This window comes from Corythoichthys intestinalis, chromosome 1 (assembly GCF_030265065.1).
Source record: "Corythoichthys intestinalis isolate RoL2023-P3 chromosome 1, ASM3026506v1, whole genome shotgun sequence".
Taxonomy (NCBI): Eukaryota; Metazoa; Chordata; class Actinopteri; order Syngnathiformes; family Syngnathidae; genus Corythoichthys; species Corythoichthys intestinalis.
The window spans coordinates 67,359,890-67,372,418 of record NC_080395.1 but is presented as its reverse complement, the minus strand read 5'-3'; the positions used below and the strand labels follow the sequence as shown (position 1 = coordinate 67,372,418).

Genomic DNA, 12,529 nt, shown 5'->3' with positions numbered 1-12,529 from the left:
CTCAGCCGGCGGTCGTCCGTTCGCCAGTCTATATAAGTTAAGGTGACAGTTCTTATTGTGGTAACATCGGGAAAGAAATCACCAGCTTCGTCAGGTTTCTAATCATTTATTCCATCAACTCGCCGAGTGTCCATTGCTGTTGACGCCAGGATCGAAACAGAAAGTAAAATAGCGCTCTCCTGCTCACCGTCAGCCCCGCGGTGCATTCAGGTGCAGCAAAATAAGTCCGCCACATTGGAACCCGATTCGTTACACTATTACAGGTACTGTACTGTATTATTATTATTATTATTATTGGTATTATTATATTATTGTTATTCTGATTTTTATTCATATTTTATTTGTTTTGCTCTTTGTCATTGCTATTTGCAATAGTAACAGCAGTATTTATTAAGGATGTAGTGTGGGTTTTTGGGCTGTGGAACGAATTGATGGAATTATAATGTATTCTTATGGGAAAATCCTGCTTGACATAAACCCATTTCGACTTACAAACAAGCTCCTGGAACGAATTAACTTTGTATGTAGAGGTACCACTGTATTACACATGGAACGCCATAGCAGAAGCTATGAGGGGGAGAGTTTTCATTTGCCTAGATCAGACATGTCCAAAGTGCAGCCCGGGGGCCAAATGCGGCCCGTGGTCAAATTTCATCCGGCCCCCAGCCTCTGTCATAAGATCAATAACGTCTGGCCCGCACACAGACTTAATAAATTGGTCAGCAGTACTGCTACCAGAAAATGAAGTAGCTTACATACTAAATGCTGCTCCTCATTTACCCACTAAAAGGCAGCAGTACTCTAAGCAACATTACCCCGTGTGACCCTTCCAATTTTCTAAAATGGCGACAATCAACAACAAAAAAAAGAAAGTTGACTGCGACTGCCAACGCTTCAAGGATAGGTGGAAATTGGACGATTTTTTCACTAAAATACGCAACATTTGTGTCTGCCTCATTTGCAATGAGATAGTCGCTGTTTTTAGAGAGTTCAGTGTGAGGCTATATTACCAAACAAGACACGCTGACATGTACGACACGATTACAGGGAAGATACGTAGCGAGAAATTGAAGCAACTTGAAGCTCGTTCAATTTCACAGCAGCAGTATTTTGCAAGAGCCCGAGAGTCGAAAGAGAACGCCACAAAGGCTAGTTGCGAGATTGTTGAAATTATTAATTTTAAAAAATTATAAAATAAATGTGACACACAGAATGGCTTGTTAAAATTTGCTTATATATATTCTTCTACGTAAAGGACGTCAGCCTAGGTTGGCCTCCCACATTTTTACCACACCAAATCTGGCCCCCTTAGCAAAAAGTTTGGACACCCCTGGCCTAGATGCTTAAATTATTAAGTGGAATTCTATTTTTTTCTTAAAAAACACATTTTATTTTATCTGTGCTTAGGTGCAGTATTAATATTGTAGTCTTTTACTTAAAAGAGGCATGGTCTATTGTTATTAGTTGTGCTTTCTTAAAAAGTATTTTTGAATTTAAGAGTAAACATTTATTGCGCTTAAATGGGTGTATGTGATCTATTAATATATACTGTATTCTCACAGTGTTATTGTAAAAAATAATAATAATATATTGGGGAGGTGCAATTACCGTATTGGCCCGAATATAAGACGATGTTTTTTGCACTGAAATAAGATTGAAAAAGAGGAGGTCGTCTTATAACTGCGGCCTAAAAAAAAACAAAAAAAAACTGCGGCCTAGACATACTGTATACCCATTCACGACGCTTGATGGCGCCAGTCATCAATGAATCGAATGCTGAACGCGACTCGGGCGGTCAAAGCGAGCCACTGGCACGAAGAAGAAAGTGGTAAGAAGGAAAAGAGAAGAAAATACCAGTAATAGAAGAGATAACCGAAAATGGAGAAACTTCGCGACAATTTGGAGAAAAGTGGGTCGAAGATTGGCCAGGTTAACCGGTGTTTGGCCATTCCTTACTACGCGGCGAAACGTCCTACACAATGCTCAGGGCGCTTTGCATATGCATTCACACGCATGCGCACATCGGTTGGAAGCGGCGAGTACTCACTATTTTTGTTTTTATTTAGTTATTTAGAACCTTTTCACAGCCTCAAAGATACTTTTTGCATGTATTACCCTCTCATACTTTTAACCATTGTGTTTTTTTGTGTTAGCTTTGAAGCAGTTGACCACATTAGTCACGTAGCGTATTTAAACCGTCCTTATTTGACATAACTACATTTAAGTATTTTCTGCAGGCATTTCTTTAGTACGTTATTCCTGTATGCATCTAAACAAAACAAGTTTAGAGCGCACGGTAGTAATTTAGGTGTCAAATTCGACTAATGTAGGACGTTTCGCCGATGTAGGACATTTTGGCAGAACACCGGCAGCTGAGAAGTTATGACGCAAACTTCAAGTTGATGGTGATAAATGAGGCGGTGTCTTCAAACAACTGCAAAGCGGCTGTGAAATATGCTGTCACAGAGTGTAATGTACGGAGATGGAGAGCTCAAAAAGATCGCCTAAAAAATGCTCACAGTCAGAGAAAAGCTTTCCGTGGTCGTTTTTGTATAAAAATTAATTTGGTGTTCAAAAAGTCTTTTTTCAAACTTGAGTCTTGAAAAAGAGGGGGTCGTCTTATAATCGGGGTCGTCTTATATTCGGGCCAATACGGTATATCGCATATCGCAATAATTTATTAAATAAATTATCACACACTAAAATTTGTTATCGCAACAGGCCTAGATGTGTCCTCAGTTGATGTTGAAATAATGTTCCTATTGTTTGTTATTGACATATTATCTTTTCGCCACAAGATGGCAGAATGGGATTTAATTGTCTAAATTGCTACTTATATTTTTGTTTGACTTTGATTTTTTTTTTTTTTTGTGGGATTGCCTGTGAAGACAGCAATGAGAGAGGATGTATCCGCATGTCGATGGAAATTAAACACACCGAGTTTTGGCTGAAAGACAACTTTTTCTCTGTCAATTTTTCCTAGGAATATCCCTGACAAAATATGGTAATCTGAAAGAACACCGGACGCGCCGAAGAAAATCTGGATTCCTACTGATAATGATAGGGTTTGTGAAAATCAGGTTGTTTGTGGTAAATTCTAGTGACTATTTGTTGTTTTGAGAAGATTTGAAGACAGAAAAATCTAATTTGCATACCGTATTTTTCGGACAATAAGTCACACCTGAGTATAAGTTGCACCAGCCATAAAATCCCCAACGAAGAAGAAAAAAACATATATAAGTCGCACCGGAGTATAAGTCGCATTTTAGGGGGAAATTTACTTGATAAAATCCAACACATAGAACAGATACGTCATCTTGAAAGGCAATAAAAAAAAAAATACAATAGAGAACAACATGCTGAATAAGTGTACAGTATGATAATGTTACATGATGCATGAACAACGAAATGCGAATGTACTTTTCTCACCAGGACAGTACGGCTCGGTCCTGGCTATACAGCGAGCTAAACTCCCAAATGACAATACTGGCTGACTTGACTTTGGCCATCGTTATGGGACCATCATTTGACGAGTGAAACTAAAAATATAAATAATACACATCAATTTTGTCCTCGATACCACACAGGTTCGCATCAATGTAAATAAATGATAATTAGCTGCGATTACAGCAATGACACAAACGGTTAGCATGCGTTCGCTAGCATTAACACATTGTTCAAACAACCACACAACTGGCTCTAAGTGTCCGATCGCTGGTGGAAAACACACAACAACAACAACAGAAAAGATAAGCATAAGCAAGATAACAACAACAGAAAAGATGATACACATAAGTGTTGCCTCTGTAGAGATATTTTACAAGCATAAACAATGAACGTAGGTTCGCAGCCGTGTCTCTCTCTCGCCCACTCGCTCAGAGACGCTGCGTAGCTGTCTCTTTTTCTGGCGTGTGAGCGCTCTTCTTCGCATAAACAAGTGCGAATGCGCCCCCACGTGGGGGTGAAAGCGCCACAAACTAAAAGCATGCATTTCAATATAAAAAGTCAATAATACAATTGAACACACATTGCCAAAGGCAGAACGCGAACGTGGCCATAGCTATTAAGACTTATTCAGATAACTATAAACAGGGGTGCACATAAGTGGTCCGCATGCGCGCATGCGTACTGGACGTAGACAAACGCGCTGGCCCTCAACGGCTTCCATACGCTTTTGCGTACCGATGACTGACCACTGTATTTGCGGCGGACATGAGAAAATAACTTCTCAAAATGTCGAAGAGGCAGGCCACACTGAGTAATTACTTCCGTATTCCCCACCCCCGTCTAAAGACAGACAGACGACAGAGACGTCACCGGAGCTACCGAAAAAAAGGACTTTTGCTGAAAAGTGGCTACAGGAGGCATCATGGCTAGAAGCAAATGATGCTCGCACGGAAATGCGGTACAAAATGTGCCGTGAGAATCCCAATGTCACCGATAAGAGCAGCGCATTTTATGTAGGGTCAAAGAATTTCAGCCATCCAAACTTTGAAAAGCACGAAAAAAACAGAGAGAATGTGGGAATTAAGCAAACTATCGATGTCAAACAGGACCCCACTCGCCCTATGGACAAGTGGCGGAATAGGGCGGAATAAAGGTAATGAACAGCGACATGCACTGACAAACGTGTTTTTGCTCGCATTTTACAAAGCTAAACATGCACGTTCAATGAGGTCTTATGAGGAGGACATCCCACTTTTAAAAAGGCTTGGAGTTAATGTGGGAGCCGCATAATGCCCTTTATTTTGAAATGGTGCTTTTTATTTCTTTACATTTCACTTCAAAGTAATGGCAATTTTGTTGTGCCAGTTGATGTTAATCAAGCATTAATTGTTAATATAATTAATTAAAGTTAATTGGCTCTAAGTAAAGCTTGTCATAAATTTATCGCATCAGGCAGGTCGGCTCTCAAGCTGAATGAGGACCAAGTCACATCTCCAGGTCCTCCTCTGAGAACCTGGGCAAAAAAAGTATGTGCACCCCTGACTATAAAGCATAAAGAACATGCTAACAAGTTTACCAAACCATCAGTGTCAGCCCAAAACACCAAAATAACATGTGAAATTATATGATAATGTGTCAATAATTTCACACATAAGTCGTTCCTGAGTATAAGTCGCACCCCCAGCCAAACTATGTAAAAAAACTGCGACTTATAGTCCGAAAAATATGGTAGTATGCAATCCACTTTCGGAGCTTTGTGCTTCACGGAAGAAATTGGCCCAATTTTTCTTGAGACAAAATAATCAAAAGCCTCCAGACTTCAGAAAGCCTTTAATTTTTCACGAGTAAAGGGCCCAGGGCTTTCTATTAAATAGGAATTAATGTCTCCCCAGTATATTTGTGGCCAAGACAGAGGTGAGTCAGACCAACATTTTACCTCATTCTACATCTTATATGGGCTTTGACTTACTTCGATTTTGTCCTCAATAGATATTTTAAGCATCTCTCTGAACCTCTGCCAGTCTTCAGACTTTAAAAGTGTTTATATATTGGCGAGTTCAACTGCTAACTGTTCGTTGCATCTTCACTGTCCGCCATCATGTCTGTATTTTTGTCAACCAAACAACTAAATATGCGCCAAAATTTCGTCAACAAAGATCCTCTTACCCTTGGAGCCCCAGGGAGAAAAGTGGGAAGAAAAGCTAAAAATTACAGCAATGATTAATCACATTTTCCTATATCACAGAGCAAATAACCAGCTGGTCTATTATTGGAACTACATACATTTTACTCCTCTGAACTAAACCAGTTGCAGAAACATACAAAAATTTTAACATTTCCACATGGTAAAGAAGCTTTGTTAATTTTGTACAATATGAAGAGCAACAGAAAACAACCTTTCAGGGAAATGATGTTGCACGTGTGGCAAAGTACCTCTGCGCATAAGAGGCTGTGTGAGTCAGCATGTTTGGGCTACAACTCAAATGGACAAAACTAAATTCCTGGTAGCCTCTGCACACTGTCCTCAATTGAGTTTGTTCAAATTTAGACTCCATGAAGGAGACAAAAACTTTTTCTTTAGTAGCTCTGAATGATGTACATTAAAATTATGAACTGTTCTCAGAGGTGGGTAGTAACACATTACATTTACTTCGTTTCATTTACTTGAGTAACTTTTTGAGAAAAATGTACTTTTAATAGTAGTTTTATCATGCCATACTTTTTACTTATAGTTGAGTAGATTTGTGAAGAAGAAACACTACTCTTACTCCTCTACTTTAAGTTATACTAGTCCTTACATTATACTTTTTTTTTGCCAGCGATGCCAATACTACCTCTACCATCATCAATGAGATGTCGCAACAAAAATCACGTGACTCCATCATACCAATCAGACTCAAGCTTGCCGTTCTATCCTCACGCTGGCCCGTTCAATCAAGTGGCGTTTTTAAAGTGCCTGTGACAGCAACAAACAAAAAAAACCACTTAAATAACATTATTATTGGAATTAAAATAATATTTTGAGACGATTCGACTATATACAACATTTTGGCAAAGCCTGATGACGAAAAATGCGTCTTTAAATCTGTCGTTCGGCCCGTCTTGTAATTATAGCCCTCTGGCACCGCCATCTTGGTGCCTACCTTAACGAGACGTTATTTTCAGTGATATTTAATTCATTTATTTCGACAAATGTTGAGTGGTCTTAAGACAAATGTTTATTTTTTGCATTCCTGGATAGTTAAGAGATTATAAACACGTTTATATTTATTGTGTATCTTAATATGATTGAAGTTTATGTTCAAATATTGCAATTTAAATTTGGTAAAAAGAGATCCATATATTCTGGAAGTTCTCAAAATGTTTTAATTTTTGAATACAAAGGTTTGAATTGAATTGTGTATCACATGAACCAATACACATGAAAGTAAGTATAAGTCAATACAGATTTATTCTGCATTGATCATTTAGCCTTTAAATTAATTAGGTTCATATTTGTGAGAAATGTATCACTGATCCCCGTTCAACTAATCTGTTTGGTCTTAATTAATGTCCCGTCCCCAGCAAAAAATGTTCATGCAGGTTATGCTGTGCCTACCAATGTTGAGACCAAACCTACGCCCTTGTAATATACACATTTTGATTAAAATGTTTTGTTTACTTCATTGTCATCTAGTTGTTGTTTTGCACATTTTTACAACAACATATATGGGCCAAAGTGCTTTGAAAATGAAAAAAAAAAAACTGCAGAGAAGGAAAATACTCAATTTAAAACAGAAATAACAAAATACATGATACAATGAAATAAACACTACTAATAAATAATGCATGGAAACGGTCAATGTGAGTTTAAAGCTAGCTTATCAGGTGATAAAACACACAGTTTTGTCTTTCTTTATATCTCATTATGTAATTTTCCAGTAGTTACAGTTGCTTAATTACATAGAGCAACTAAAAGCGAGTAATAGTCAAGGTTCATTCTCTGGAATGCCAACATTGTTGCCAACGAGACGCGTGCTGCGCCTGGAGGCGCACAGCAGTGACGTAACGAAACAGCCCAGCCCGTGTGACTGGCTATTTTAGAAGGAGACATCTGATTGGCTGCAGACAAGCTTCGTTTATAAAAAATGCATGTGTTCTTCCCTGCTGCGGGAACGGAGTGTCAAAACGATCAACACACTTGTAAGTGGGAATTTGAAATTGGAAGCATGTTATAAATGCGTGTAAAACAATTCACACACACTTTTGACGAATGTGTGTGTGTTTCGCGTGCTATGTGTTTACGAATCCCCCAATGTGTGTGTTTCGCGTGCTATGTGTTTACGAATCCGACATTGTGTGTATGTTTCGTGTCCTATGTGTTTACGAATCCCACAATACGTGTGTTTCATGTCCTATGTGTTTACAAATCCCACAATACGTGTTTGTTTCATGTTAAATGAGTGTGTGCATCGCGCATGTGTGTGTGTTCCTTATGAGACTAACCTGGCCCCATACTTTGCTGTGTTTTTTTTTTTTTGTAAATATACTTCTACAGCACATGATGACCAAGGATTGGAAAAAACTCCATGTCATATGTGTTTCAGCTTTTAGGCAAAATACCACTGAGAAAATTGTGTTGATATGGACAGTCACTAGTTTCCTCCCAAAGAATCTTGTATCCATACATACAGTATTAAACTAATATTAAAGCGTTTGAAGTTAGCATTACTGTGAAATCTTTTTAAATATCAAGAATTTTCATTTGAATAAAATGAAAACCAAACAGTGCAAAGAAATAGATTGTGGAATATAAACCTGGATTTTGTGTCCTACCTGATGGGCCTTGAAGCTCTCTGCAGAGGTGTAGTTTTTGCCACAGTCCTGACAGGTGAAGGGCTTTGCTTCTGTGTGACTGAACTGGTGTTTCTTTAAGTGGCCAACCTGGTAGAACTTCTTCCCGCACTCGGAACACCCGTAACGCCTCTCTCTCACCTCTGGGCAGCAAGTGGGACTTTCAACTGTCACATTTTCTGCTATTATAGTCACAGCATCAGAATGTGATGTTACAGTCGAAACCACTGCTTCTGGAGAGGACTTGGCAACCTTTTTTATACTCTTTTGCTTGTCTCTATGTCTGTCTGGGCGTGGGTGGAGAGGGAGTTTCTTCTCTCGGCTGGTCAGGCAGTGAACCTGTCGTGGTTTAGTTGCCAGGCGAGAGCTACATCGGACAGGAAGAGGTGACCCAATTAAGGTATTTGTCTGCCTGTCTACAAAGTTCAAATTTGACCTAGTGTCTACTTCAACCATTACATGGTCAATGCTGTCATTGTGGCCATTTGATGTCATAACAGTATTGGCTTCTTCAGCAGTATTGTTAATTGCAGTGCTACTTCCATCCTGTCTGCCTTCGATAGGATCAAGTGTAGTTGCGTCAGTCTTTGAACTTTCAAAAGATTCCTTGTTTTGTGCTTCCTCTTCTTCGGTCTCATTATCGATCTTTGGGTGGAGAACAGCAATTCCTGAATCCATTAAAATCTGTGCTGAGTAATCTGAAAATAAGATTTATATGTGTTAGTTGACTAGAAATTGCACAAATTTATCCATATAAAAGTGATATTTAATTAGATAATTAGATCATTTGTGTCTTGAAACCTGTCGGCTAAATGTAGCCCAAAGATGGATCCGCTACACTACTTTGATTGGCAGGTGGGTTTGTAATGAAGTTCAGCCTGAGAATAAATCAGTGTCTTAATTAATCTTTATTGGGCTTGCTTTTTGCATCACACTATAGGATTCAGCTCACCTTGTCGCAACCCTCTCAAGAAAACAACATTGGGTCCCCATTAGAGTAGAGCTGGGTAAACGGGGCTCATTTGCATTAGAGAGGACCGACCCGTCAAAAAAAAAAAAAAAAAAAAAAAAAAATTTAACAATGCTGTACTAAATGGCATGTTTGATGTCAGGCTGCAAAATTGAGCAGTAAATAAAAGTAGACCAGTTAATATTTTGTGTATAATGTTAAGTCTTAAATTCAGTGTAGTTTTATATTTTCACGCATTGATTAACCCCACAACAAAACAACTAAAGCAAACTTTGCTCCAGCAGCAATTATGTTATATATATTTCTAACTCACAATTATAGAGATTTATTAAGAGTTATGATTTATTATCCCTCATTTGTTTAAATCACAACTTTGTACAAGAAATATCAATATTTATAATAATAATAATAATAATACATTTTATTTGTAGAGCGCTTTTACCAATGCTCAAAGATGCTTTACAGTAGGAACAAAAACAGGAAACAACGTGAACAGAACAAAACAAAGTAAATAATTATAAGTTAAAAGCTAGTTTAAAAAGGTGAGTTTTTAAACAGTTTTTTGAATGTGGGAAGGTCTGAACAAGTACGGATGGGTTTTGGGAGTGAGTTCCAAAGGGAGGGGGCAGCAGCAGAGAAGGCTCTGTCCCCCCTAGTTCGGTGTGTTCTTTGTTTGGGCTGTGCGAGGATGTTTCCATTAGAAGAGCGGAGGTGACGGGAAGGGGTGTGGGGACAGAGAAGGTCTGTGAGGTAGGGCGGGGCCAAGTTATTAAGTGCTTTGTAAGTGAGAAGGATGATTTTGAACTGAATTCTGTATGAGATAGGAAGCCAGTGCAGTTTGTGGAGGACGGGGGTAATGTTGTTCCTATAGGGGGTCCGGGTGAGAAGGCGTGCAGCGGAGTTTTGGATATATTGTAGTTTATTGATGAGTTTGGATGGAGAACCGAAGAGAATGCTGTTGCAGTAGTCAAGTCTGGAGGTTATGAAGGCATGGATGAGGGTTTCAGCAGTAGAGAAGGTGAGGGAGGGGCGAAGACGGGCTATGTTCTTGAGGTGGAAGAAGGCAGTTCTGTGGCCTATACTATATATATGAACCGAGTTCAACCTCCCCAGAAGTAATCCAGTTTACCATCGGGTAACCGGAGTTGACAAAACCTGGTTGTCTAGTTTGTGGTCAATAGGTGCTACGACGCTGATTATGAGGTTGATTAGTCGAACCTGTGTCAACCCAGTCAGAGTTACTGCGCGTTCATATAAAAGGGGGCGGTGACCAGAGTCAAACACTACTTGTGACGATGGCACGGGCACCTTACTTCACGGAGGAGGAATGCGCGATGATCATGCGGAATTATGAGGAATTAAAATCCACCCTCACCGCGAAATCCAACACCGCTTCGGCGAGTAGAGCGCAACGGGTCTGTTGACAGCGAATTTACAGATCGTGTGATTTGTGAGTGCGTCAATATGCCAGTTTACTTATGTCCATGAAAAGAAATAAAGCCTGCTGTCAGGACAATAAAATAAGATTTGGTACATTAACAGTAAGAAATAATTGTCACGCATCACCACACGAAACAGGATGATTGTATGTTTAGTCCCCTTGACTGTACGAATACGTATGTTCTTTTTTTTAGTTTGGGCCTAAAAAATCCAGCCCGACCCGACCCGAGTCCGATCAATAAACTTGATTTGCAGGCCCGAGCCCGAACCCCGAAAAAAAAAAAAATGTTATATTTGTGAAGACTCAGGAGAAGAAGGAAATGCGGGGATGCCATGCGTTGTTGCGTAAATAAAAGCCCGTCTTTTGTAACGATTTTTCACAGTTAAACAAGACTGTAAGATGCATATTCAATAAACATTTATATTTGTGCGTCTGTCCTATCAGTGGATTTGACATTTAATTTAATTTCCTCGAGTTGGCAGAAAAAAAACGCAAGTTTTCTCAATGTTTAAATAGTCTACATATTTCAATGATTATTATAAATGCATCAATTTGAAGCGTTTCCATACCCCACTCCGAATCGCACGGCATACAGTGTTCTTACGCAGATATTCAGCATCACCGATGGAATACATATATTGTCCCTGGCGAAAGAGCGCACAGACAGGCACACACAATTTGCGCGGTTGTGAGGGCCTGACTCGGCGGGTTACATTAGTGACGTCTGCCTAGATCAGTTGGCACAGGTAAAGAATTCCCTCAGCTGCAAATCTATATCTTTCATGGAGAACATCTTCCGGGTACGCCAGCGGATTCTGGCGGTCCCGAAATACCCGTGCCCTCCGGAGAGAGCCCCTCACAATCCGCGCGCCAATGTCGTATGGGTCGTCCAAGTACGCTGTCATTGTCAGGAGGACACGTCCGCGGAGGAGTGCTGTTTAAATAGAGCGTGGTTAATTGGAATCCTGATGTTAAGCAAGATCTAACTCTGACACGACCAGGTTTGGCGTGTGGCGTGTGTTGCCATGGCAACACTTCTCGGTTCCAACATATCCACCTTTCGTAGTCTCGAAGTTACCCTGCTAAGCCAGAAAACCGGCTTCGTAGTATAGGCCACTGGTGATATGGTTGACGTGGTGGTCGAATCTTAGTTTATTGTCAAAAATGATACCAAGGTTGCGGGAATGTGTTGAGAGAGGCAGGGTGCAGTTGTTGATGGTGAGGGAAAATTGACTGTCTATGATGTGGGCTGCAGGGTCGAAGATGATTATTTATTTATTTATTATTTATTATTTATACCACAAACTTTGTCTTTTTTTGTGAGGGGAACAATTTGATGCTGCATGAGATTTTATGGTGTTCTTTGCAATCTCATCAAATCAATCCCCACACAGGAAAGAACCCTCCAACCAGAAATAGAGGATTAGAAGAATGGAGAGCATAATTTCTTTGATAAATGACATGATAAATGTGCCTCTGCTTTGCTTTCTAGCTCAGTGTTTTTGTTTAATTAAGGTAATTTTTTGTTTGCCAGATACGATTCAGCTTCCAATTAGTCATGTTCACCTCAGACTATCATTTGCAAAAGGATTTCGGCTGATTAGAGCAATTCATTTCTCCCTAAGCTGAACATTCGGTATCAGATGAAAACGTCTAAATTAAAATGCATCTGCTTTTTGAGAAATTGGATCAAATTAACTTTTATTTTATTGAAAGTCTGCTCATATTACATGAAAGAAAATTAAATCTGCAGTTTACGGCAGTTCAAATAACAGAAGGCGGCATTTTCCGGTTCACAGCGCTATCATCATTCTCTTACTCCACTCAAAGGCTCCCTT

At 39.5% G+C, this 12,529-nt stretch overlaps 1 protein-coding gene across 2 annotated transcripts in view; it reads right to left on the bottom strand.

Moving 5' to 3' along the window:
- Nucleotides 1-12,529, bottom strand: part of LOC130920047 (zinc finger and SCAN domain-containing protein 2-like) — an 85,005-nt gene that overhangs the window by 39,212 nt on the left and 33,264 nt on the right. For both annotated transcript variants that reach the window (XM_057842887.1, XM_057842879.1), the window contains exon 5: nt 8,263-8,978. In XM_057842887.1, coding sequence (XP_057698870.1) covers nt 8,263-8,978 — 716 coding nt within the window. The remainder of the gene's footprint in view (nt 1-8,262; nt 8,979-12,529) is intronic.